Raw genomic sequence first — 27434 nt, forward strand, 5'->3', positions numbered from 1 at the left:
TTCATTACTGAGGGGTACGCAGCCCACCTTGCCCAGTTGGAGTATAATCATCGCTCCCGGCCTGCCAAAAACACAACCCGGATGGCACTCAGAAAAGGCAGCTTTGGTCTCCCCAGCCAGCCAGATTTCCTGCGCAAGAGGAATCATTTGCTACGTACCATCTCCTCGCAGCCCACAGGGGTGAGCGGGAATGCAAGCCACAGACCTGAACGTACGCAGAGCCAGTCGGACAGCGATAGGGAGAGAGATCGGGAGCGCAGCCAAAGAAGCATGAGCATTGCCACTGGGTGCTGGGGCCGGAGCGCAGCCTCAAAACTGGAATCTGGTACTTTGGGACAGAAGTAGAGCCACCTGGGAACCAGTGACAGTCAGCTGCAGTTGCCAGAGGAGGAAACAAAAGGAATAAAGGACAAGGCCAACAGTGTGAGATGGAAGGGTAAATATGGTGCTAATCTCTAACAATGACATGGTGTGCTGGGAGAAAAGGATGGTGTATTTTCTACATGGAATGTGCAGGCCTTAAAACAGTGTGTTGGGTTTGCAGAGCATTAGTCCAGAAAACCATTGGAAATTAAGGATCTAAGGGGGAAAACCTACAGTCTCCACATCAAGACTGTGCTCTTCTGTCTCCTTTTCTTATCCAGAGTTGGCAACTGTAAATACGTGCCTCCCTTACCTTCTTAGCCATCAATTAGATATACATGACTGAGTTCAATCCTCAGTGCCATGGGGGGAGGGGAGAGAATTAATCTGCTTAGACTTTTCACTTCAGTTGTTTCATTAGCCAGATAGAGAGACCAATGCTTTTGCATGTGTTTTTCAATGAAGCACATCATTCCCAAGATGCAGAGAGACTGAAGCAAGAAGCTTCTTCTGCACTGGGTAAAGCAATCAAGTGTTTTACACATACAGAAAGCTTAGAATTTACCCACTTTGTACCCAGGGGATGTGTGTCAGCAAGAATCAGCTGCTGTTGGCAGGAGCAGTGTGTCAACAGACTGACTCTCTAGTAAGTGAGGTCATTAGATTTTTGGGTTTTTTTTAAACATTTTGAAAGTGATTGAATTTAATGCATTAAGCTATTAAAAACAAATTTGGTTTCAGCTGTTAAAAATATCAGCCACTTACTTTACTGTATAGATCTCTAATATAACTGCTGTATATTATTTCCAAAACTTACCACCATATATTGGCGAGTGTCTGAAAGTACTCAACAGCCAGATTGCACTGCATTTCCTGTCATCAAAATTCAGGGTCCAAAATATTTCACCATTGTCCCCACCTCAAAGACATTTCTTCTTCTGATGTTCTTTCCAATATCAGTAACAGCTTTCATGGGAATATGACTTTCTTCTTTTAACTATAATTATTCAACTGTAAAACCTCATTGTTTTTGCACTGATAATTTGTAGAATGGAGCCCTGTTACCATCTCATGTAGCTACCCCTAGCTGTTTGTAGTGCATGACAATTAAATATTACTAAGCCAAGGTGTGTGTGTGTATAAACACACACACTCATACACACATTTATCTATCTCTATCTATCTACATAGATATAGATATATATAAATTGTGCCGTTTTTCAACAGTAAGGAGATTGTAAGGAAGTATGCCAACTAAGTTGTTCAAGCTTAGGAAAAGGCCATATCTTCATTTTCCTACTCTCTCTTTCAGTGGATGTGTCTGAGCTGATGGCTTGGTGTGCTGCCATGTCTTGAATCTCTTTTGCAATGTTCCCAGACTTGAATCTCTTTCCATGCTCAGTGCAGAGGTGACATTTCCAGTCTGCAGGAAAATGTGCTGTTGTTTGCTAGCACTCGCTAGCAACCACTGCAGAAGAGGAGATTGTCAGCCATAAGATGTACATAGGTGAAAGATATAATTTAATGGGTAGTAGAGAACAGTGCCTAGAACAGGGGGTTGCCTGAAAGCTCCCTAGCCATGCTCCCTCCCAGGTCAAACTAACCAGGAACCTGAATCCACCCTTGGTGAAGGGAGCAGTTTCCTTCTTGCACACACCAATTAGGGTCTGGGAAATAGCCACACTGGGATATTTGGGGTTCGTACCTGCCTATTTGGCATGAAGATTTTATATTCATAGCACATTCAGTGGCTAAGTATTATCTTGTTCTCCTCTACCACAATATACCGTATTTATATCACTTTATACTTACAAGGATCTTATTTATAACAGATTTTGTAGACTGCTTCATTTTATTAACTGTTTCAGTACTGAATGCAGCAATTCTGCACTGAGACGCATAGCACTGTGAACGCTACCCTGCTAACTGGCTCCGAGCTGCAGTAGGCAAACATAACTCATCCAGATATCAAAAATCTATTTCATGACTACTGCTTAGACCTCAAGTTTCAAAACTAATTCAGAGCATGTGCTCCATTCCTACAATGATATAAAAAGGACAATATTTAACTACTGAAGACTTCTCTTTTGATGGCACTTTAACAAACACAGTGAATCTCACTTACTCTTGGATAGCCTCTTTGCAAACTACTGCATCACTCATCTTTGATAATTAGAGAATTATAAAACATACCTGCAGATTTTTACTACTGAAAAAATTACTTCCCTTTCTGCTGACTTGGCCCAGTTACCCTGATTGCATGACCAAAGTTACTGGGTACAAATGTGAATTGTCAGCTTTTTGCTAATTGAATATTGTCCCAAACGATTGCCATCTGACTTAGAAGCAAGCAGCAGTCTATTCCGTAAAGTAACCAAACCATGATCACAAAGCATATTTGCAAATTTGGATATGGCCTTTACAAAGTTCAACCTTACTCTGAAAGAAGAGTCAACAAACCAAGGCATGACGTACATTTTTTTTCAAAATGCAGATGAGATGTTAACATTTTCTTGTGTGTAGATAGTGTAAAACTGAGGATAATGTAAATGTTAAAAAAACAAAAGTCAGTATATACGAAGTGAAAGTTATTTATTTTATGTAGAGAAAAATATCTGGAAGGAACAAACTTCAGAAATTATTAATATTAAAATGTAGCTGTTTTGTTTCAGGCATTATGTATAAATCATTTATTTTATGGACCAAGTTTAATGTAACTGTCCATGACTGCAGAAGTGCAATATTATAATCACCTCTCCATCACTCCATATTTTAAGCCAATAATCAGTGATACTGACAATCATAACACCTGTGTTCTGTCCCTTTGTTAAGCTTCTTGAATTTCCCAGCCTCTCCCCTATCTGTTTCCATTGTAAGAATCTCTAAAGAGAAAATCATGCAAAATCTTTGTTCATTACTGCAATAATATCAGATCTGTGGCCATGTATTAACACGAAATATGCGGCTAGTTTTTTCACCAATACAAGTACACTGTAATTTCCCGTGAATCTATAGTCTCATACATACCTGTCTTATTGTCTGTGTGAAGCAAAGATCAATGTACTACTCTGTCATTCTAAGACCAATAGCAATAGTTTAACTTTGTGTTTATAAACTGCTCTGAAATGTTCTGGGGAGTGATGCATGTGAAACCACATGTCTTTCCAAATGCACAAAGAGGCTTAATTTAGATACAGTTACTGAAAGCTGAATGTATTTTCCATCTTATTAAAGGGGCACTGTCAGGTTAAACACCTTATTTACCTTTGTTACAAATAACAGTTCTGTGTTTAATACTGAAGGAATATTAAAAGTTTATTATACTTTTCACTGTTATGCTGGTTAGTTCCCTTTTGCATTCATCAGCTTAGCCAAGGAAAACAGACAAGTTGGTTCTGGTAACTATCACTTCCTGGTTCTCATGCATTCAGCACAAAGCCACAATATTTATATTGAAAGCACTGGACAGAGATATTTATTTATTTGGGTTTTTTTTAAACCAACCACCTGTTTCTATTGGAATTCAACATTCATGGAAACATTTCTGTGGATCTTATTTTTTTTCTAAAAAGCAGTTTTTTATAATCTCAATGTTAGGGCAGATTTTTACCTGACGCTGTCCATTTCCATTTTTTTAAAATCCAAACTGTCACTTTAATTCCTTATTTTCTTCTTTTGATAAATCATTAAAATGTCAAAATTTTAATACCAAAAAATTGTACAGTGTTAGAAGATACATTAAATGAAAACCAGTAGTTAACCAAAGGGTTACTAACAAACTGCTCTTCCCACAAGCAACCTGCACTTGTAGTAGCCCCTGCTCTTCAGGTATCTTCAGCCTTTGCTGCATTTTCCTATTAGTTCTATAAGCCTTACATTTTTCTCCCTTTCCTTGTATGTAAACTCTGGATATTGATATCCTTGACTGTCGATTTTATATTCAATAATGTTAGTTATATTTTATTTATAAAAAAATATTTTAGGGACACAGATGGGGGGAGGAACTACATCCTGGCTTAATTTGACAGTTATATCTGCACATCTCCAGGGAATGAGAGTTAGACCTGAGTCTGCTGCTTCCTGGTTTTCATTTTGTGTGTGTAAAAAAATGTTAAGAATTATTTGTTCGTATGTAACAAATCATTACTACTGTACAGCTTCCTTCTCCTCCTTGCTGTTTGTGCATTGTTCCAATGCCTGGGTGTGCTTTGTGTACAGTATCTTTGTACATTATGCAGATTAAAAAAAACAGGAAGGCTACTTTGCTTCTTTTGGTGACTTAAACTGATAGTTAATGCATCCCAGAGTCTGGGAATTGAAAGTGTCCAATGGGATTAGATGCTATCTTTTTCTTTGGGAATGATGTAAACTGCTAAGCAGAAAAATACAGGGAGTGCACACACTGACATGAGACAAATGGAAAAAGAGAATTACAAGCACTCTGCTAAGGATTGCAGAAGATGTTCTACAGTCAGCATGTTAATGAAATGATGGGCACAGTAAGTGAACCAATAAGAGTAGGGAACCACCCGACAGCATGTGGATGCTTCACTTTGGCTGCTGGAAAAAGCCTCAGACTAAGCTTGGCTTATCTAAGGGACCATCTCTTATTCCTCCACACAACCTGCTGTTGGCACTACTCCCTTACAATGACCCTTCCAAAAGGAGGGAAACAGCCCCTTTCCTCCACTATCCAATACAGGGAGAGATTTATCTGGCTCAGTCCTACTCCAGTACCTCACTGTTTGTCCAGGGCTACACACACACACACACCCCTCCCCAATGCTGGCTCCTGTCAGTGGCCTTGTTAAATATATGGTTCCAGGCAGGTTTGTGCCATAACTAGCTCCTCTATAAAAGGGAAGTGTGTTAACGCCATCTGAACCAGCAACTACAGAGAAATGGAAGATGCATTGGAGGAGGCCTGCTAGCAAACTAAATGGCTTCTAACATATGTGATCAGCTTCCCAGTCAAGGCCTTCTATGAGGCTAGAAAAGTGGCACATAAAACTTTGTTCAAATCATACAAAGGGGTACTTTATTAGACAGTGATTTTACCATTCAGAACAGTTTCTGCCAATAGGCATCAGACCCCAAAAAATGAATTCTTCAGTGGGATTTGTTCAATAGGGTGGAATAAAGGGATCAAAGAAACTACTTAAATCACCAAGGTAAGGCAGTAAAGGTGGCATCTCTGATAGAAGTCAGTGTGGTAATAGCACTTAAGGAAAGCAAAGTAGGGCAGATTTTTATGCTACTAGCAAACCAGTATGCACAAAGGATGGTGGGGACAAGCATTCATTTTAAAGCTTCAGGTATTAGCCTAAACAATTGAGCACACGCCTGCAAACATGCACAAATCTTGCCTGTCCCCTTGCAACAGACTGGTTTGTCTCACGCACCTGTCATCCCTTCCCACTGGCACATAAATCAATTCAGCAGCCCACATTATTGCTTTAACCAGTTTATTTTTTCCAAGTGTTCAGGTTCAAGTTAAAGGGGAAAAAAACAGGTGGCTGAATTTTCCTGAGCTCTTTTAGTTCTGAAAAGACCAATTTCATTCACATAGAGCAGTAAGCCCTCTGTATAGGTCAGAGTTCTGTCTGGCCTAGGGGCTGTAAGCAACTAGTGAACTAATCCCACCGAACACCCCCTTGCTGCCTCTATATCAGACGCACCAAAGCAAGGGAGCAGGAACCAGTGCTAGAAAGAGCTGGCTTAAAAGCAGTTTTCCCCCTGCACTGTCTCTGCGGGAGAGGGGAGGCAGAGGCACAGGGGGGGAAATGGTGCCAGCAGGAACCGAAGCAGTGTTCTGCCTGCTGTGTTCCGACTGCTGTGGGTGGCTGAGGCACAGTGGGGAAAGCAAGTGCCCCTCTAAGCGAGTAGTTGATGGAAATTCCATTGACTACTTGATTAGCTGATTAATCAAAATGTAATATCCCTAGTCTGGCCAGAGCCAAAGAGCAGGGAAAGGATATTGCTTTGGTGCAGGGACATTAGAAAGGCTAAGCATGAGCCCCTGCTAATTATATTCAATCTGCTGGAAGGTTCAGCAGCTGAACTCCCAGGGCAGCCTGCTCTCCAGGAAGCCATTGTTAACTAAAAGTTTGAAGCTGTACCAAACCAGGTGCCTTCACCTCTCATTGGCTCAGTTAAAGAAGGCATCTTTCAGAAAGTAGGGCTAAGCTCATTGGCTATGTCTAGACTGGCATGATTTTCCAGAAATGCTTTTAACGGAAAAGTTTTTCCGTTAAAAGCATTTTCAGAACAGAGCATCTAGATTGGCATGGACGCTTTTCCGCAAAAGCACTTTTTGCGGAAAAGCGTCCGTGCCAATCTAGACGCACTTTTCCGCAAAAAAGCCCCGATCGCCATTTTCGTGATCAGGGCTTTTTTGCGGAAAACAAATCTGAGCTGTCTACACTGGCCCTTTTGCGTAAAAGTTTTGCGCAAAAGGACTTTTGCCCGAACGGGAGCAGCATAGTATTTCCGCAAGAACACTGACAATCTTACATGAGATCGTCAGTGCTTTTGTGGAAATTCAAGCAGCCAGTGTAGACAGCTGGCAAGTTTTTCCGGAAAAGTGGCTGATTTTCCGGAAAAACTGGCCAGTCTAGACACAGCCATGTTGAATGTAATGGTGTACCCTGCACATAGATGAGGTAATGTATGAATGTGATTCTGCACAGCCCAGAACTAAGAGTAAAGGGATCCTTGTGTAAGTGGCCAATCCAATCAAACAGCATAAGCACTGGGCAAAAGAATAGGCACATAACCACTAACAAAAAAATAATTCATGGGAGACTTGTTTCAGTGGTTCATTGATATTCACCCCAGCAACAGCAGGTAATGACTGCCTGGTACCTGGGTATTTGCCTTAGATCTTAAACTCTGACTCACAATCAAGAAAGTATATTAAAGTTAACCTGGGATTAGTCACTGGGTCAATTTGTATCAGGGGACTAAGCATTGTTGCCCTGGTGGCAGCCATGAGATTTTACTTGGGCTGACAACTGCTCACCACTTGAGAATCATTTGCTCAACTGTTGAGCAGCAGTGGGATGAGTCTCTGAAGGCAAATAACTTGAGAACAATGTTGGACAGGTCTGAAGGTGCCTGCATGGACTTGGCAGGCGAGAATCCCTGGCTAAAGGAAGGTGCCAAAGTCCCTCCCTCCTCCAGGCAATAGATGAACCCAGGAGAACAGGAACTGTCCAGAGGCTAAAGATCCTGCTGTGTCACATACAAATCTCATTAATGCAGGGGAAACGGGAGTTGCCTGCTTTGGCAGATTAGTGTCTCAATGAGCAGAAAAAGAAAACCACCTTTCTTGATGTACTTGAAATCTGGACTGTTATTGAAGCATCCCTGTCCTCATCTGGAAGGCCAGGCCGTCTCCTCGGGTGGCTTGCTGTGAAGGAACAAACACACACTTATAGGCCAGTCTTCCTAAAGAATCATGCTTTGTACTTCCCTACCACTACCTGCAAGAGGCTGATAGGCCTCTACCAAAGTGAGTGATCACACCACTTCTACTCTGGCTACATAGGATTTATTATCCCAGAATTACAGATGAGAAAAACCGAGAAGCTGCAGTTTCCCAGAGGTCATGCAGCAAGGCAACAGAACTCAGCTTTTCTGCCCCCCCAAGGCCTATGTTCTAGCCACAAGGCCATGCATTCTGCTTTACAGCCTCAGCTGAGAGCATTGCAGCTCCCAGAATTTGTCTCCATTACAAATGCCATCTACCTTGTTAATCTCTTTGTGTCTTTCTTTGGTGACAATTTCTTCTAGTATTTCTCCATCTCCCTTAATAAGCCTGTAACAGAAGCACATCAACACAACCAGTAAAGTCTACCAGCCATACAGTTACCAGTTACAAGCAACACATTGCTTTGTTTCCCCAGCAGCAGAAGGCATCATTTAATCTGCCCCTCCTCAAGGAGAAGCAACTAGATCACCTCCCTCACACCTCCACCCAGCAACTGTTTCACACTGAAGGAGACCGCATTTTGCATGGGAAGAAGTCCAACAAGCTGGACTTGATGGATAACAGCACCTTCTGTGAAAGCTAGAACAGAATCAAGAGTCTCTGCCAGCACAGGCTGACTGCAACATGGCATCCTACACAATCTGTGAAAGGGTGGCAGCTTTCATTGCCAAAGAGAGTGGTATGAAGGCTCATCACAGGGTGGGGCTTTGTCCACATGCTGCTGTGACCATCTGGTGTAAACCTGGAGCAACTCCATTTATTAGTGTAACTCTGTAGTCTCTGTTTTAAAGATGTGGGCAGTTCCACTACAGAACACACTGAGTCAGGCTTTAATCAATCCTTATTTAACTACCCTTTGCAATCTTTTCCATAAGGTCGACAAAGTCCTGATCTATATGCTTCTTTGAAATATGCCATGTCCTGTATGTACTGGAAGCAACCTTCCTCTCCCAGCATTCCCATGATGTAGGGCCTTCAGTGCCTGGGACAGGGGACTGCCTCACACCGAGCAAACCACAGAGGTCAGGCATGCTGCAAATCAAGCCTCTGGGGAAGTGCGCTGCAGGGAAGACACAAGCTAAGGAAAAAGGCTCTTCCATTACTCTGGAACTCTGCCTGGGGATTTGCTTGGCAATGGGAAACAGGGTTGGTTGTTCCCAGTCTCAAATGTAACACGTGCAAACAGTTTTCTGGATGACTAGAAAGGGTAGGGCACACTGCAGAGGTTTAAGTCCAATCCTTGTCGCACTTCAGTTGCTGGATCATCCAGTAACCAGAGATGTATTTGCCCTTTGGTACTAGAACTGGAATGGACACAGTGGGGCTAGAGCAGGGGAACCATCTAATCCAGTAGCAGAATCACTGGCAGTGCCTTACGGTAACTGACATTCATGCAAACATCTTTCCTACGCCCTGCTGGCTGCCTTCTATTTTAAGAACTGGCTTGCCACACACAATGTTCTTCAGCATCTTTCCTATCACAGTAGAGATGCAGCTTTGTGAAAACAGGGTCTTTTTTACTCCAGCTTTGAACACTAATTTGGATAGAAGCCTTTGGGCCCCTAGAACAGAGGGGTAATCAACCCCAATTATGCAAACAAACCCTCTGGCCAGAGGAACTGGCTGTAATGGGGCCTGGATGCTTCAGAGTTGACAGGCAAGCATCCAAACCAGCAACTGCCACTTAAGGAGCATTATCTAACAGGTCAGAAAACAGCAAATCTTAGAACTGTTGGCTAGATGTGCTGGTTCAGAGTTTATCCTCACACCATCGCGTAGAACTGCATTTACTTTGGGGAAACTGATCTGCCCCTCAGAGGAAGAAGGAAAAAACACTCGGACCTGAATTACAAGGCTTCAGCCAGATCTTGCAATAGTTGCTGCTCTTGTCTGCATTTTACACTTCACACTGAGAGCAGGCCATCAAGGACTGAGCTCTGTAAGGCCACCCAGGCTCTCTAATCTGATTGATTTCAGTAGTAACAGAGGCCATTCAGCACTAAATAGGAGGTCCTTAGCATCTGGCAGGATCAGACCCTTACTTTGCAGCTTCTAACAAGAATAGCCTCAGCCTGTCTAAACACAGCAAGCCTTTCTCTCCAGACCTCCTTCAATTCTGGCACTTTGTTCTGAGCATCTCTGCAAGTCAAGCAGAGACCAGCGGGATTTATATCTTTATTGAATGCTTTAATCTCAAGCTAGCCTGATGGGTCACAGTGTGCAGCTTTGGTGTTAAGAGCCTGGCTAGTAATGTCAAGGTAACAATGATGGCTCAAGAGCTTGCTGCTGAGAGTAGCCCCCCCTCGAGAGGAGGTAAGGAGGGATTTAGTGAGAACCCTGCTTTTACAAACAGCAAGGAGCTGCTGCTAAACCTGCATATGATTCTGCCTTTCTTTGAAAAAGCCTAAATTACTACTGCTGCCCCATCTCCCTCCACCCTTCCACATACACTGCTAGGAAACCAAACTGTTTCACTGGTTTAAATATACAATGTGCATTTATCCATTGTTTAGAGCATTGCAGCTTGTAAACTCTTTGGGACAGGTACTGTGTCTTCCAATGTGAATGTATAACACAAGCTGATTTTGGGCACTACTGCAGTACAAGTGAGTCATCTTCAATAGACCACCGCTCTACACTAAGAGAGGTCTCCAATCTTTTTAAGCAAGAGATCACTGTTTGAATTTAAGTGCAATCCAGGATCCACCTGAAACCCAAAGACTCTTGCCCTGCCTCCTTCCCACCCCTTCTCCAAGGCCCCCACCCCTACTCACTCCATCGTCCCTCCCTCATCCTCACTCACTTTTATCAGGCCAGATATAGAGGTTTGGGGTGCAGGAGGGATTCAGGGCTGGGGTTTGGCATGTGGGCTCCAGCTGGGCACCACTTACCACAGGTGGCTTCTGGGTGGTGGTGCAGGGAGCTAAGGCAGGCTCACTCCTACTCCCAAAAGCAGCCAGCAAACTCTTTCCATCCCTGCCCCCTCTGTTCTGTGGAGATCGGACACAGGGCAGAGGGAGGGGCATCCTGACTAGGGATTTTGAATATTGACTAATCAAATAGTTGATGCATTTTGTATTAACTATTCGATTAGTCCATAGGATGCCTCCGCCTTTGAAGTGCAGCAACAGCCGTAAGGCTGTTGCTGCACTTCAAAGGCAAAAGCTCTGCACGAAGCCTGGTGTCAGGCTGCATGTGACATTTCAAAGCAGCAGCGCCGCACAGAACCCAGAGTCAGTGGGGGGAGATCCCAGCTGGCCCCAGGCACCATGCAGTGTTTCAAAGCAGCAACGTTACATGGAGCCCAGGGTCTGGCCTGAGGCTCCATGCAGTGCTGCTGCTTTGAAGTACCCCCTCTTCTCCTTCCCCCTTGCTGCCTTTTTCATATAGAGGCAGCAAGGTGGGGGAGAAGAGACTAGTCAACTTGTCATTCACATCCCTAACCCTGACATCAACCCTCCCCCCCTTCCTCTTCTTCAGGAGGCTCTCAGGGGTGAGAGGCACCTCCAAGGTAGAGGGCAGAAGCAACACGGCAGTGCTGAGAGGGGCAGTTGAAGTGCTGGCACTTGACAGCCTTCTGGACTATCTGCTTTGATACCAAACAGCTCAAGATAGCTAAGACCAAAGCAGACTGTGAAGAGCTTTAAAAAGATCTCACCAAACTAAGTGATTGGGCAACAAAATGGCAAATGAAATGTAATGTGGATAAATGTAAAGTAAAGTACATTGGAAAAAATAATCCCAACTATATATATACGATATGATGGGGACTAATTTGGTTACAACTACTCAAGGGAGAGATCTTGGAGGCCTTGTGGATAGTTCTCTGAAAACATCCACTCAGTGAAAAAAGCAAATAGAATGTTAGGAGTCATTAAAAAAGGGATAGAGAATAAGACAGAAAATATCTTATTGCTTCTATATAAAACCATGGTACGCCCCCATCTTGAATACTGTGTAAAGATGTGGTCACCTCATCTCAAAAAAGATATATTGGTATTGGAAAAGATTCAGAAAAGGGCAACAAAAATGATTAGGGGTTTGGAACGGGTCCCATATGAAGAGAGATTAAAAAGACTTGAACTTTTCAGCTAGAAAAGAGGAGACTTACGAGGGATATGATAGAGATCTATAAAATCATGACTAGTGTGGAAAAAGTGACTATGGAAAAGTTATTTACTTATTCCCACAATATAAGAACTAATGTTCACCAAATTAAATTAATAGGCAGCAGGTTTAAAACAAAACAAAAGGAAGTTTTTCTTCACTCAGTGCACAGTCAACCTGTGGAACTCCTTGCCAGAGGATGTGGTGAAGAGTAGGACTTTAACAGAGTTCAAAAAAGAGCTAGATAGATTCATGAAGGTTAGGTCCATCAATGGCTATTAGTCAGGATGGGTAGGAATGGTGTCCCTCGCCTCTGTTTCTAAGGAGGTGGGTGACGGGAGGGATCACTTGAGGATTACCTGTTGTGTTCCCTCCCTCTGGGGCATCTGGTATTGGCCACTGTCAACAGACAAGATCCTGGGCTAAATGGACCTTTGGTCTGACCCAGTATAGCCGTTCTTATGGACAAACCAGTCAGGATCACTTGTCAAAGGTTCCAAGATCTACCAGATGATTCTGATCTACTGGTTGGTGACCACCAGTGTAGATGCTCAGCTAACTGATTATTTAACTCAACATTATCTACAACTCTTGCACCTCAGCTGCTAAAAGTCAACATCCGTGGCAGACTTTCACAGAGCCATGCTTATGTGTATCATCTGAGGATTGAGCCCTAGAATTCTTGTAATTCTGGAAAACATGCCTCTCCCAATGTTTCCAAACAGCACTGTTTCTCAGTGATTGTTTCAGGACCCTCTTTAACCCATGGGACTGTACCTTGTTCTTCCTGTTTCAGGATCCACGACTTTTCTGATGACACTTTGCCGGGCATCCCATTCTTCTTTCGTCATTGGTTTCATAGCCTGGATGCGGGACTTTTGTTCATCTGTCAAAACTAGAATGTAAACCTCAATGAGCTCATTGAATAAGAATGTACACATCCAGGTCTGTCTTCTATCCGAGGATCCTGAAGCAGAAGGTCTTACAATTACAATGGAGCACCACTCTGCGCAGTGCCCCACCAAAGCCACTTGTTCCAAAGTGCCACTTACTCCAGTGAGCTTGAACTCAAATGGCCTCACACTGCTCCTCTGAGGAGAGAATTGGTTGTTCTGTTTACCAGGGATAAACAGGCCCACACAACAGCTAAGTGATTTGTCCAAAACTGCACTGGGTGAGATTTTCAAAAGCACTTGGCATTAGGGATGTTAGTGTACAGTCATTTACCTGATTAACCAATAAGCTTGGGCACCAGCTCCCACAGAGCTGCCTGCCCCCCCCTTTCTCCATGCTGTAGCCTCTACTAGTGAGGCAGTAGCACAGGGAGCAGGCAAGAGCCAGAACATATAGAAAGCTGGTTTTATCAGGGGCAGCAGGGAGGGAGGATGGGGGAGCAGGTGTCTGTGGGGAGGCAGCTAAAAAGCACTAGTTCCCACCATGTAATCAATAAAAAATCCCGTGGTTACAGATTTACACAAACACACATTAACTAACATCCCTACTAGGCATTAGTCTTACATGCATCCTACTGCAGTCAGTAATACAGTGCCATTGATTTTGAGGATGACAAATTAGGCCACCACTGAGCACCTTTTAAAATTTCATCACTGGCCAACTGCAGAGATGGGACTAGAACCCAGGCACCCTGGCTCCTACAATTCTGCTAAGCTACCACACTATAGTCCTTTAATCCTACACAAGTCTTTGAAAGCTCTCTTACTAGAGATGTAAAAGTTTAATTGGTTAGACTTACCAGAATACTTAACCGGTGACTGATTAACCAGGTGTTTCCAAGAGCCCAGTGTACAGCCAGACACACTAGGCCAGAACAGTCCCGGCTGGTGGGAACCCAGCCATGTCAGGGGGCCAGACTTGCCCCGGAGCAGCCCCAGCCCCATCTGCAGTGGGCAGACTGGCCTGAAGCAGTCCCCACCACACCTACCCCACAAACCCCAGTCCCAGCTGCCCTGCACCCACTGGCCCACAGTTAATGGTTTAAATGATTTAATTTTAATCACTTAACCAGTTAACTGCTTTGATCAATATTTACATCCCTGCCTCTTACTAGCATTTCTGCTTGGAACATTTTCCTTTCAAATACTATTCTACCTTGTTTGTTTATCCTCAATCTCTCTTTCCCTTTAACAGTAAGAAGGATTTAGATACTTTAAAGACCTTTAAGACGGAAGAGGGGAAATACCTGGGGAAGGCTGGACAAAATGCATTCATCCAAAGCAAGTGATTTTGTATTCCTCCCTTATCAGCAAACCTTCAATAAGTTAGCACCTTCCTGCACAATGGTTCCTTTACAATCCCTCTGTAGATCCATTTGCTACCTGAGCTCCTTTTAGGACTGAGAATATCTGGCCTGCCTGCCTTACATGCATGCATATATATATGTATATAAATAACATTACATACATATTAAAACCGAATTATTACTTTTTGTTAAAACCAATCTTCCTTCAGCACTAGCATACACCATGTGCTATATACCCCCGTGGTTTTAATAACAGACTTACGAGAGCTCCCACCAGGACTAGATAACACGAAGAATAGATAAATAATACTTTGACATGAGCAAGATCTTTTCCAAATAAATCATAGATTCTGAGAACAATTGAAATAGGAATGTCTCCACCTGAAGGATCAAAGCATTGTGTGCTTTTTTTACTGTCACAAACTCAAGCAGCATATAGACCAGGGGTGGGGAATAATTTTTGCCCAGAGGCCACTTCAAAAATTTTTGAAGTAGCCCCAGGCCACCCCAGAAGGGGTGGGGCCTAAACAGGAAGGGTGTGGCCTAAGTGGGAAGGGGTGTGGCTACCCACCCTTATACCTCATGATTGGTCTGGGAGTGGGGGAGCCCTTTTGCCCCCCTTCCCACTAGGCACCCATGCTCTGGAAGAGACTTGGCATGCTCCCCCTCTCCCAGGCCAATCAGGGCCTCGGGGTAGGGGAGTGCGGGAAGCCTCCTCCCACCCTGCCAGGAGCATGCGGCACTTCAAAGTGCTGCGAGCTCCTCGCAGGGCCTGGGCAGGGTGAAGGAAGCTTCACGCAGCTCCCCCACCCCCAGACCCTGATTGGCCTGGGGGTGGAGGAGCGCGCGAAGCCTCCTCCGCTCTGCCCCCTGCCCTGCAAGCAGCATGCAGCGCTTCAAAATGCCATGTGCTCCTGGCAGAGCAGGAGGAGGCTTTGGGCACTCCTCTGTCCCCAGGCCAATTAAGGCCTGGAGGCGGGGGCAGAGCGGAGAAGGTTTCGGATACTCTCCAGGCCTTGGCCCTGGGGCGGGGGAGCAGCAGGACCTCCATGGGCTGGATCCACCCACGTGGTGGACCGCATCTGGCCTGCGGAGGCCCTTTTGCCCACCCCGATATAGACCAAGGGGTAGTCACTTGTTTTTTGTCATGATATTGTCAAGGTCCAGACTGTAGAGAAACATTTTTTACACCCCAATAACAACAGTAAGAATAAGAAAATAAAAAGATTTTGCAATCCCATTCAAAAGCATCTGACAGTCTGGATTTGGTTCACCAGTTGGCCATTCCTGATGCATAGATTTCAAATTTGAGGCACAAGGTAAAATTTTCCAGAGCACCCCAGTGACTGAGTTATCAAAGTCCTACTGAGTTTCAATGAGAATGAAAATGTGGCCTTTGGTTTTGTATTGCACTTTCAGCTCACCCATGCAATGATCAGGGGGCACCTTAAATCAGTGTTGGATATTGGATAGAGGGAGGAAAAAGTCTCAACAGATAAGGAATGAACACAAATGTAGTACTATCTTCTCTATAACACTTTTGTGAGCAACGAACATGCAGAAAACTATCAACTTCAGATCTTCAATGTGAAGACCAAAAGCTTCACAAATTCATTGCCTGTGGGAACAGCCTTTCATTTTCATCTTTTGTTCCCAGATCACTAGCAATTTTAACAAGCTTACAAAAAGACCCATCAATTTGGGTCCTCGCGTATATTCCTGAGGAGGTGCATTGCTCAAGCAAGGCCTTTGAAATGAGGAAGGAAAAGGCATTCAAGGTTCTGCTATCAGTGTCACTGATGGTTGACCATTTCCTTAAGGGTCTGGATCAGCCCTACCCTCAGGTGAGACAGTTGGTGCTGCTTTGAGACTTAAATTTGGTGCTGGCCTGGCTCATGGTCACCCTGTTCTGGCAAGAAGGAAATAAGGCAGGAATCAGGTCTACAGGTATATATGCAACTCCACAAGGCGTCACTTCAGGGGACTCCACAGCCAACCTGACGGGAAATTTTTTTTGACAACTGGGCACGCAGCACACACATCAGAATGGACATGAGCAACATATCTCAAGGAACAAGTTACAAAAGGTAAGCAGCTGTTCTTTTTCCCAAATGGGCCATCACTTTTCTAGTCTTTAAATGGACAAGGGTGTTTTTTAAACCTGGTAACAAGAACATTACCTGGGCCAGGTTCCACCAAAGATTCTTTCTGCCACTGCTCCAGTGACGGGCCTGGCATCCCTTCCACCTTGGCTCTCTCCTCTTTAGCCTGGTCCCTAGATTTCTTTTTCTGTTTCTTTTTTATTTTTTTCTTCTTTTTCTTTTTGTCTTTCTGTTTGGTTTGTTTCTTCCTGCTGAATCTCCTCTTTTTTGGTTTGGAGCCACTGTCACTGGAATCATCTGAAGAGGAGCTAGAAGAGGAGGAGGAAGTCCCAGAAGATGAACTTGTTATATCAGAGGAGGAAGTACTTGCCTTTCTCTTTTTCTTCTCTTTGGCCTTTTTTTTCTCTGTAATACATTAAGAGAACATTTGGTTTGGAGAGAACATTTGCTCACATCTGCCAAAGAGTCTGTCACATTCTGCATTGCAAGCAACAGCAGTCTGCTGTTATGATTTTGTTCTTTGTTAGATTGCCCAGAAGACTGAACACATCAAAATATTAATGCCACAGCAAAATCCCTATGAGATATTACCACAGTGGGAGGGAGCTAACTAAGCACTGTTCTGGATCCAGTCAGCACCCCTCCTATATGCCTAGATGTACAGAAGATGTGTTGACTGGAGCAGGATTGGGGCAGAGAGTGGACTCCATTCAAATACTAGACCAATGGTTCTCAAAGTGTGGTTGGTCGATCACTAGTGGTCTACAGCTATCTTGCAGGTGGGCCAGGGGCTCAGGCTTCGCTCGCTCCTCCCTCCCCCCACACAGCAGATAGCCCATGCTAGTGTTACAGACCTCTCCCCCACTCTCATGTGGTTGGAGCACCTGTGTCAGCTTACCTCAGAAGGGAAAGCCTCCTGGGCCAGATCAGCCTTTTGGGGGTGGGAAGCGGCTCCATATGCTACCACTCCCCCTCCCCTGGCTGTGGGAATAGCAGCACAAAAACCAACTCTCTTGGAGGCTTTTCCCACTGCTTCCATTGGCCAGAATCACAGCCAATGGGAGAACATAAGCAGGAGCAGTGGGGGTGGGCAGTGCTTGATAGTGGTGGAGCCAGGTATGCATCTCCCATCCCTCTCACTCCCACATCCCATCCCTCTGACACACATCCTTCCTGCATCCCTATCCCGCTTCTGCACCTTCCATGCTTTCCAGACCTTCCAAACTACTCCTGAATCCAACTTTCCACCCAGCCCCCCCCCCACCCCAAGGCCACTCCTGCACCCAACCTCCTGCCCAGATCCCTCACCCTCAGCCCACTCCTGACCCTCCAACCAGACCCTTATTCCCACTCCCTCTTGCACCCATTTTGTCATCATGGGTGATTGGCTGGTGGTCCGCGGAAAGATCTGCATTGAGCAGGGTGGGCTGAGGGCCAAAAAGTTTGAGAATCACTGGCCTAGAGGTTCACTCCAGGCAGGGACTGAGTGACCCCAGATGGTTGGGTTTTCCCTCACAAGGATGACAGTAAGGGGTTTCTGAATAAATCTGTGACTAGCACAATGCTGAAAGATCTGCATGCTGCAGGTTTTTAAAGCTCTGGAGATGTCGGAACACAAGAGTAATTGGTGTGAAGCATGCATTGAGATGATTGTATAGAATACACTGCCACTGAGTTTGCTAAAAATAAGCTTTCTGTATTCCCACAACAGCCCTCACCATGCATATGCCCCTTGGTGGCTCCCAGAGCCACATGAGAAGCCAACCTTTGGCAGTAGTTGTCAGCCCTTCCTGCCCTTACCTTCTTTAGTAGAGGCTGAGCTGGCTCTGCGTCTGTGAGACCTGGATGCTGTCTTCCCTGGAGGAGATGGGCTGCACCTCTTTGAGTCCTTACTGCTTTTTCTTGTTTTCTTTTCATGCTTTTTCTCCTGTCTGCTTTGAGAATCACTTGCACTCCTGCTTCGGGAGCGTTTCCTGGACTGGCTGTGAACCATTGTGCTTTGATTCCTATTTTAAACAAGTCATTTTTCTTTTATTAGTGGTATTAATATAGGACAATGAAACTTAATTCCATCTAAATGTCCCAAAGTAAACCTACACACAGCAATTCCAATGTTGCTCCACCCACAAGTAGGAAGCCAGGCCTGCCATTTAGTAGCTGCTGAAGACAGGGTTAATGTATTACATTAGACTCAGCTTAGCCCAACTTTTCTCCTGAAACTGTATATTAAAATCTCTGACAATTGCACAGAGGATTACTCTGTTACATAGTAGTGGCCAGGCTGGGGTTCATTGAGCCCTTCCCAGTGGTCCACAAAATAAAACACAACGGAGTGAGGGACAGTGAACTAAGAGGGAAGGGAAGGGGACTCCCTGAGAGGATCTTTCAAATGCTGTTTTTCAAAATCTTTAGGCAACTCTTCTGCACCTCCCAAAAATACCTTCTTGATTAGATTTGGCATGAGACTTCCACCACTCTCCCTTTTCTTTTAAATATCAGCAGTAGCTACTGTGGCAGAAAGCAGGAGTTCTACACTTGTTATAGCCCAATGGACCCAGAATATTTCCATAAGTGTCTGAAGCATTAAAAATTCCATTCAGCATTGAACAAAGAAGAATCAGTTACCTGTTTGTTTAAAATACTGGGAGTGCTGCTAGCTAAGAGAAAATAATATTTTGTTAATATTTCAATTTACTTTTATAAAACAGATTACAGGCAGTCCCCGGGTTACATACAAGATAGGGACTGTATATTTGTTCTTAAATTGAATTTGTATGTAAGTCGGAACTGGCGTCCAGATTCAGCCGCTGCTGAAACTGACCAGCGGCTGACTACAGGAAGCCGGAGGCAAAGCTGCTCTGCCCCGGGCTTCCTGGAATCAGCCGCTGATCAGTTTCAACAGGCTGAATCTGGACACCTGGGACAGAGCAGCTGGGGTGCTGCCGGGTAGGTCCCCGCAGCGCCGAGGAGTGGCGCTGCGGGACCAACCCGGCAGCGCCCCAGCTGCTCTACCCCGGGTGTCGGCGAGAAAAGCCTGGTCTGCTGGGGGGAGGGGGGAGCGCATTAGCTGCACCCCCCACACAGCAGACCAGGGAGACGCGGGCGGCGGGACTGCCGAGACGCGCTGTGGTCCTGCCGCCCGCGTCCTCCACGGCTTTGCTCTGCGTCTCCGTGGCAAGAAAAGCCCCGTTTGTATGTAGGGATCTGACATAAGTCGGATCCACATAACTCGGGGACTGCCTGTACATGCTGAACTGGTGCCTTTTTCAATCAGTCCAACACACTGCCAGGGGGGCATAAGGGCAAAGCAATATATAATTAGATACAAGCTCATGTGCATTAACACACACACACACACACAAGCAAGATGGCATCATCAGTATATCTGTAGCTGGGAAAAGCTCTAATATAATAGCCAGGAAATACTGGATATGAATCATGTCTCCACCACACAGAAGTTCAAAACAAGATATTCCAAGACACATGCAAGTGAATTAGAAGTTCAAATTGATTTACAAAGGAAAGCCTCAATAAAAAGCAACAAAATATTTGTTTGAAAGACACAAAGCTGCAAAGAATTGGATCCATTAATACACACACCATATCAGTGTTCCCTCTAAGATTTTCCTGCCATGAGCAGAGTGAATTTTGTCTTGTACACCAATATTGAGTCCATGTGCGCTTGTTCAGATGTGTGCCACTGTCGCACCCAAGTTACAAATAAATATCTTAGGGTATGTCTACACTGCCACCCTAGTTTGAACTAGAACATTAGTAGGCATTCGAACTGGCCAATGAAGCCCGGGATTTAAATATCCCGGGCTTCATTTGTATGTTCCCGGGCGGGCGCCATTTTTAAATGCTCATAGTTTGAACTACCTGCCTGAGGCTACATGCAGCACAGACTAGGTAGTTCGAATTACAGCTCCTAATTCGAACTACTGTTAAACCTCCTTGCAGAAGGAATAACGGTAGTTCAAATTAGGAGCTTTAATTCAAACTACCTAGTCCATGCTGCGTGTAACCACGGGCAGACAGTTCGAACTACGGGCATTTAAAAATGGTGCCCGTCCAGGAACATGCAAATGAAGCCCGGGATATTTAAATCCCGGGCTTCATTGGCCAGTTCGAATGCCTACATTAGCCTCCCTAGTTCAAACTAGGGTGGCAGTGTAGACATACCCTCTTAAACCTCTCCCTTTTCCTTTTGCTGCCATGTCTCCCATCCTCCCCTTGCCCCATCTACTCCTCTGGTGCCTGTCCCCCCTCCCCGCTCCCTTCTCTGCTGTCCTGGCTCCTGCCCTTCTCACTCCCCTGAGCCCTCTTGGGACCTGCTCCCCTCCCCATCCTCTGTGACCCCTGCACCTGCCCTTCTCCTCCTTCTCTAGCTCCCCTCTCCATTCTCTCTCCTAACACCTCCCTCTACACACCTGCCCTGCCTCTCTCCTCTGGTGCCCATCCCTCCCCTCCACATGTCTGCCCTTCTAATTCAGCCCCAGAGTCCCCTGGCACCTCCCCTTTCCCTTAGCCCTGCATCTTCCTAGTGCCTCCCCCTTCCCTCACTGCCCCTGCCCTCCCAACACCTGCATACCTTGCCCTCTTCCTCCCAGGTACCCACCCCATCACCACTGTCTGCCCCAGTTCTCCTCACACCCCTGTGTGCCCTCATACATGATCTGCTCCATTCCCTGCCTTCCCCTGTCAACACCTCCTTTCAACCCCTCTTCTACTGGCACCCACTCCTCCCTCTTGCCCCCATTGTTTCTCCCCTCTCCTCTCCCAGCAACACCCTGTCCCCTCCCTTCTCCCACTCCTTCTGACACCTTCTTTCCCCTCCCCACTCCTGCCCTTTTCCTCATTGTCTCCCTGGCATTTGTTTCTTCTCCACCCTGCCCCTTGATGACTTCCCCTTTCTTCTCCTGCCCTGGCTGCCTCCCTCTCCTCACCCCCATCTTCCCCTTAGTTCTACCCTTTCCCTTCCCTCACTTTCTGCATTCTTGACACCTGCACCCCTCAACCCTCTCATGCCAGGGCGGGGCAGGATGAGTACAGGCAGCTGCCACACGGTTCTCAAAAGTGCATGGAATGAGGTGATTGCCCAAAACTGTCCAAAGGACAAAACGGCTCTACCTGTGTCTTTAATATTGTCTCTGAGCAAGCTCCAGTTCTCCTGAATGCCCTTTTCCCTCCAATTTTCTTCCCTTGGGAATTTAACTACCTGTTCTTCTGAATTTGTTAAAAGCTACTTTTTGAAGTCCATTGTCCTTATTCTGCTGCTCTTACTACTTACCCTTAGAATCATGAAATTTATCCTTTCATGATCACTTTCACCTAAATTACTTTCTATTTTCGTATTCACTACCAATTCCTGACTCCTTCACCTGGAGCCAGAGGGCTGTGGTCACTTCAATCTGTTCAAGAGTCATACTTGGAAGTAGCATTAGTGCCCACCTGGATGAGCATCACAGAGTGCTAGTTAGTGGGATGGATGAGCTTCAAGACCCTTCCATAATGTCTCAGATGCGGGCTCTCGGCAGGCAGCAATCATCATGTCATGTTGGCATATGAATGTGTTCACCCTCCTGTAAAGGGATATTCCACCAGTCCCATCCCATGTCTCCTCTTGGATGTGATGTCCAAAGTTTCCTAATCTTAAACACAGATGGAGCCTCTTCATCAAACACAGGCGGCTTGCTCCTTACCTCCTGTTGCAAAGCAAGAGCATAGTAGCTCTTGACCTGAATGGAAGAGGGACCTGGAAGGGGAATGAAGCAGTGTCCACTGCCTGAGGGGACCAGGAGCCAGTCTCCTCCCTACAGAGAAGCTGTGCTCAACTGATCTGTGGTACAATCACATCCCTTAATGCCAGCTTTATCCCAAAGCATAGATCTAAACCAAACCTCCTTTGTGATGTTTGCAAAAGAAACATTACCTCCCACCAACTGTTTCCTAAAACTGAGTGATTTGTTTTGTTTAAAGTCAGCTTTGTCTGAGGAACATGAGAGGAATAGAGGTCCCATTAAATTCTCCTTCCATGAGTGGGAGGTGGCAGGTTATTATGATAACTACAACAGGGGGCTTTAACACCCTGTCTGATGCAGTCACATATTCACTTTTCTTTCTCCTCCACTAACTGAAGGCTTATTTTCACACCCTTCCACTTTCCCCTCCTATGTTTTCTGCAAATATGTCTCTGCATGTTCTCTTCTGTAGCCCTGTGTCCTAACAAGAGTTAATTAAACCCTTCACAAACATGGCTATTAACATAATCAACTTCTGGTCCACAGGGAAAGTCCATGGACAACTCAGTGAAGAGGAAAGGGCTCTTAGAACAAAGAAGGATCAATCAGGGATATAGAGAACAAATTGCTTCCTACAGACAAACGTTTATCACAACCCAGTTCTGACATTTAACAGCTGTAAATGCAACAGTCTGTGTGCTTGGCAGAGAGTGGACTTGCTGTATGTCCAACATTTCAACATTCTAGTCCTTATTTTAAAAACCCTAAGGGGGTTAGCATCAGGCTACGTCAAAGATGGTCTCTCACTATATGCTGCACTACAACTGCAACATTTGATTGAAACACAAAGGATACCACAGCCCTGGTTCAGATTTGCCAAGGGTGGAGACAATGTCATTCCAATGGCGAGCCCTGAGCTGCAAAATTAACCACTACCAGAACTCAACCTCAGTCGAGACCTGCTACCTTTAGAATATGATGCCAGGAATCTTCTTTCACTGTTTTTATCTCAGGGACAAGGCTGCTGAACTTCCCTCCCTGCCCCTGCCCTCCCAACACCTGCATACCTTGCTGGTGTTCACAAGAAGTGGGCTGTGCCCACAAGAGATCATGATACCATCTACATGTTTTGTTAGTCTATAAAGTGCTACCAGACTATTTGCTGTTTTTTCAGTTTACTCAGAAATAAGTTCCTCACAAGCAAGCAACTTCAATGAGTGAGGGGAGAGAGATGAGAGCTTGGCTTTTCTTTCTTGAAGGAACCACTAAACATGTGAAACAATACCCATATATTATAAGCATGCCTGCCTCAGACAGAAACTAAACAGTACTGAATAGTCTTGAAAGGCATCTAGACTACAGGTGCTGTTTCACTGTTGTCTCACCAGTTCTTAATCCTTATTGCAGAATATTTCACTAATCCAGTTCTGTGATCAGCTGAACATCCCTCACTGGGCTAGAATGATTTCTATTTCTATTGCTGGGGACTGATTTCAAAGCAGCAGATATCAGAAACAACATATGCCGGGACACAGTGGCCTTGTTAAGTTTCTATTAGCTGTGTTCTCTGCAGGAGGTCAGAACTTCTACACCTGCCTCAAGTTTTTAAAAAAAAACAACGGGAGGGAAAAAGTGGCTGGTGAAGAAGAGGAGAGAGGGGAATAAAAGGCAACATCTGTTCCCATGCACACCACAAGCCCCATGTGTCAAGACTGGAGCCAGGGCTGCAATGCCTTTTTTAGTACTGCAGCCCAGGCTCCAGCTTCAGCAGCTGTGAGGTGGCCGCCCTAGCTCCAGCTCCAGCCCTGGGGAAGAGCTGAAGCTAGGGCCAGAGATGCATGGTGGCTGCCTAGGTGCTCTTGGGGGTGGAAAGCAGGGCCTTAGTGCAGCTGATCAGCCACTGCACGCCTCTGCTGAGGAGGTAGGCGGGAAGCAAATTCTTGGTGTGCATTCGTGCACCTTAGAGGGAACTATGCACAGTATAGAATCATAGAATCCTAGGACTGGAAGAGACCTCAGGAGGTCATTGAATCCAGCCCCCAGCCCAAAGCAGGACCAATCCTAACTAGGGCTGTAAAGGATTAGTCGACTATCCGATAAGCAAATGCTTATCAGACAGTCAACAGGATAGTGGACTAGTCAAACAGAGGCAGCAAGGGGGTGAGGGAGAAGAGGGAGGTATTTAAAAGCAGCAGCACCGCATGGAGCCCTGGCTCTGTGCGGTGCTGCTACTTTGAAGGCCGCATGGAGCCCTATGTCAGGCTCCTTGCAGCATTTCAAAGTGGCAGCACCACATGGAGTCCAGGACTCCACAGCTGACCCCGTGTCCCATGCTGCGCTGCCACTTTGAAATGCCAGGTGAAGTTTGGGATCAGCTGGGGACTGATTTCAAAGCAGCAGCAGTGCAGAGCCCAGGGTCATCTGGGGAGTCCCCAGCTAATCCTGGGCTCCACCAGGCATTTCAAAGCGGCAGCACTACATGGAGCTCAGGGTCAGCTAGGGAACCAGACTCCATGCAGCATTTCAAAGTGGCGATGCCTCTTTGGAGCCTGGGATCAGCTGTGCATTTCAAAGAGGAAGCACAGCATGGAGCCTGAGGTCAGTGGGGGACTCTGCATCCACGCAATCCTTCCACCTTTGAAATGTTCAAGAGCTCCTGCTGGGGGTTTGTACATTTTAAAGGTGGAATGCAGAAGTGCTTATCGTCTAGCCGAGTAATCAATGGAAATTCCATTGGCTACTCAACTAGCAAATTAATTGCTACTTAACATCCCTAATCCTAACTAAATCAACCCAGCCAGGGCTTTGTCAAGCTGGGACTTCAAAACCTCTAGGGATGGAGATTCCACCACCTCCCTAGGTAACCCATTTCAGTGCTTCACCACCCTCCTAGTGAAATAGTTTTTCCTAATATCCAACCTAGACCTCCCGCACTGTAACTTGAAATCATTGCGCCTTGTTCTGCCATCCGTCACTACTGAGAACAGCCTCTCTCCATCCTCTTTGTAACTTCCCTTCAGGAAGTTGCGGGCTGCTATCAAATCCCTCCTCACTCTTCTTTTCTGCAGACTAAATATGTATATATGTATATGGATGTATACAAAAAAATACAGAAATCTATTTCACTGGTCCTCGAAGACCTAGAGAGCCCTAGAAGCATTATTCTGATCTCAGATACACAACTGCACTGACACAAGCCTATAAAATTAGCTAGTGTGGAGAAAAGTACAGTAGCTCATTCTACAAGAATTCCAGTGATAAAATCCACGAATCCATGGCTCAGCCCAGACTGTATATGATTGTTTCCCTGAACTGTATTTTTCCCTGCATTGCCTGTGTGAATGTAAATGAATGCTGACATTAAACACTGCCTTTCCTTTCTAAAAATGCCTTTAATTTTGCCCTTAGCTAAATAGAGAAAATAATGAACCAAATTTTTCCAGGGTCCGCTAGAGAAGCTGAATGTGTTTGTTTTGGAGTCAGAATCAGGATAATGATATTTACAAATGATAGGACTGAATATTTTTCCAGCTGCAGAGACATCAAAAGCCAGAGTGGAATCTTTTAGACACAGCATGCTAGAAAACAAGTCACTAGACCCTAGGCCAGTGATACTCAGGACATTACCAAACAACATCACCCAAGAGCACCACACTAATATGAATTAATTGATTCATTTACTATATAATTCTCACAGCAAAATGACTGACCAAGTTTTATGAAGCAATTGTAGTTGATAAAATAACACAGTAAAAACATTCTGCTTGGTTCATAACTAAATCTCCCAGTATTTTAATTAGTGCTGCAAAGGGCTGCAGAAGACCCATTAAAAAGCCACTTGCCGTTCATGAGTCCGAGTACCACTGTCCTAGAAACAAGCCCAAAATAGCAAGTTGTAATAGTGCCTGGGCAGACACAACTAAATGGTGAACATTCTTCCTGTCCTCTTCTAGTGTTTGTTCATCAGACTTGCACTTCCACAGATCTAAGCTTAAAACAATGGAATCAGATTTATTTCAAAGTGATATAGATTGAAGAAGTTGATTAGTTCAAACCATTCAGGCTGCATTTACACATCCACTTTTTTCTTGCTCCCTTTCTGTACCTCCACCAACTCTTCCACGCCTCTCTCTTCCCCATTAAATACATTTCCTAATTTCTCTCTCCTTCTGCTCTTTTGCTGTTAATGTGGCAAAGCTGGCAATACAGCTTGTTCACAGGCAGAGGGAAAAACAGGAGCCCAGCTCTGCAGCCTTCAGCTCACACTAATCTTGACTCCCAGCATAGTTCTGCTGATGGCTGCAAGATCATCCAGCTCAACCATGCTACATTCAAACAGCTCCTGCGCTTTTCCTCTGTAGTCACCAGTGCTCTGCTGTGCAGAAGAAGTGCTGTTATGCCCATTTCACAGATGAGGAGCCCCAACCCTGTTCCGCCCACCCAGACTGTGACAACTGGGTGCTGGCCCTTTAAGACTTCCCCCCCCCTTCTCCTCCGCTCCTGCTAGATAGAGTCCGTCTCCAGGCAGCAGCGCGCATGCGCACCAACATAAACCCCATGAAGGCTTTGCGGACCCAATCTCGCACCTCACTCCCCCAGCCAGTGCTTGTCCCCTTCCCGGCCCGGCCTCCCGCACAGACCCAGGACGCCGCAGGTAAGAGACTCACCCTCGAGAGGGGGCGGGGCACGCGCAAGCGGCCTGCGCTCGGGATCGCCGAAGGACCCTCAGGGCCACCCGGGAATGGGGCAGTTGGTTCAGTTGCCTCGCCCACTTCCGGTGCGCCCGTGTGTTTTGGTTTCTGGATCCGGCGGGGAAGCAATGACCCCGCGCACTTTGGTTCCTACCCCAGCTGTGTCTGAGCGGGGTAAAGGGGCTCAGCCCGAAGGAGGCGTGGCAGTAGCCTGGCGGTAGAGGCTGAAGGGCTGCTGTGCCCCACTGAGACCGACTGGGGGCAGCCGTCAGTAGGGCTGGGGAGGGGGCTGATTTGCAGGGTTCTGCCAGGGCAGCGTGCAGCATCTGGCATCATGTGGGAGAAAAGCAGAATAGAAACTGAGAGTTATGAACATCCCAGGAATGTGTCCCATACAACAAAACGTTAGGGCTGCTCTTCCAAACGTGTAAAACTGAACTTTGACTTACTACATCTCTGAATCTTTACTATGAGAAGAAAAATGCTGCTTCTGCCCCCCTTTTCTGGTAGTTTACATTGAAACACTTTTTGTTTGCTTTTGTCTCTCCAGCTGCCTGCTTGTATTTCCATTCCAAATACAGTATGTGTGGCTGACTGGTTAGTTCATTACTCTGGTATTTGTAACTCTGAGATTCTACTGTAGCACAACTAGCAAGTTGACCATAATCAATGGAGGAG

General features: G+C 45.6%; 2 protein-coding genes across 16 annotated transcripts in view; one reads left to right on the top strand and one right to left on the bottom strand.

The window, feature by feature from the left end:
- PITPNM2 (phosphatidylinositol transfer protein membrane associated 2) overlaps positions 1-4623 on the top strand; it is a 263306-nt gene extending 258683 nt beyond the window's left edge. For all 12 annotated transcript variants that reach the window (XM_075898565.1, XM_075898564.1, XM_075898562.1 and 9 more), the window contains one exon: positions 1-4623. In XM_075898565.1, the coding sequence (XP_075754680.1) occupies positions 1-345 (345 nt within the window). In that variant the 3' untranslated portion in view covers positions 346-4623.
- ARL6IP4 (ARF like GTPase 6 interacting protein 4) lies at positions 236-26890 on the bottom strand. 4 transcript variants are annotated; one of them, XM_075898575.1, is made up of 7 exons: positions 26733-26890; positions 18125-18330; positions 16403-16729; positions 12740-12857; positions 8113-8182; positions 7689-7774; positions 236-372 (listed from the first exon to the last, which is right to left on the bottom strand). In XM_075898575.1, exons 2-6 carry the CDS (start codon positions 18315-18317, stop codon positions 7718-7720), a joined length of 765 nt encoding a protein of 254 aa, XP_075754690.1. In that variant the 5' UTR covers positions 18318-18330; positions 26733-26890; the 3' UTR covers positions 236-372; positions 7689-7717. The 4 variants fall into 4 exon arrangements, with proteins under 4 accessions (XP_075754690.1, XP_025035834.2, XP_075754691.1 ...); XM_025180049.2 differs by lacking the exon at positions 236-372 and adding an exon at positions 25908-26055 and having other exon boundaries at positions 5375-7774; positions 26733-26852; XM_075898576.1 differs by lacking the exon at positions 236-372 and adding an exon at positions 25908-26050 and having other exon boundaries at positions 5375-7774; positions 26733-26850.
- Positions 26891-27434: the final 544 nt, after the last annotated feature.

Source organism: Pelodiscus sinensis, chromosome 15 (genome assembly GCF_049634645.1).
Source record: "Pelodiscus sinensis isolate JC-2024 chromosome 15, ASM4963464v1, whole genome shotgun sequence".
Lineage (NCBI taxonomy): Eukaryota > Metazoa > Chordata > Testudines > Trionychidae > Pelodiscus > Pelodiscus sinensis.

What these genes read in the sequence shown, in the direction of transcription:
- ARL6IP4 (XM_075898575.1), bottom strand. Translation starts at nt 18,317, where the DNA reads ATGGTTCACAGCCAGTCCAGGAAACGCTCCCGAAGCAGGAGTGCAAGT. An exon ending in CTCAGCCTCTACTAAAGAAG is followed by an intron (nt 16,730 to 18,124) that starts GTAAGGGCAGGA and finishes AATGTATTACAG; the next exon opens with AGAAAAAAAAGGCCAAAGAG. An exon ending in TTTGGTGGAACCTGGCCCAG is followed by an intron (nt 12,858 to 16,402) that starts GTAATGTTCTTG and finishes TTTACATTCTAG; the next exon opens with TTTTGACAGATGAACAAAAG.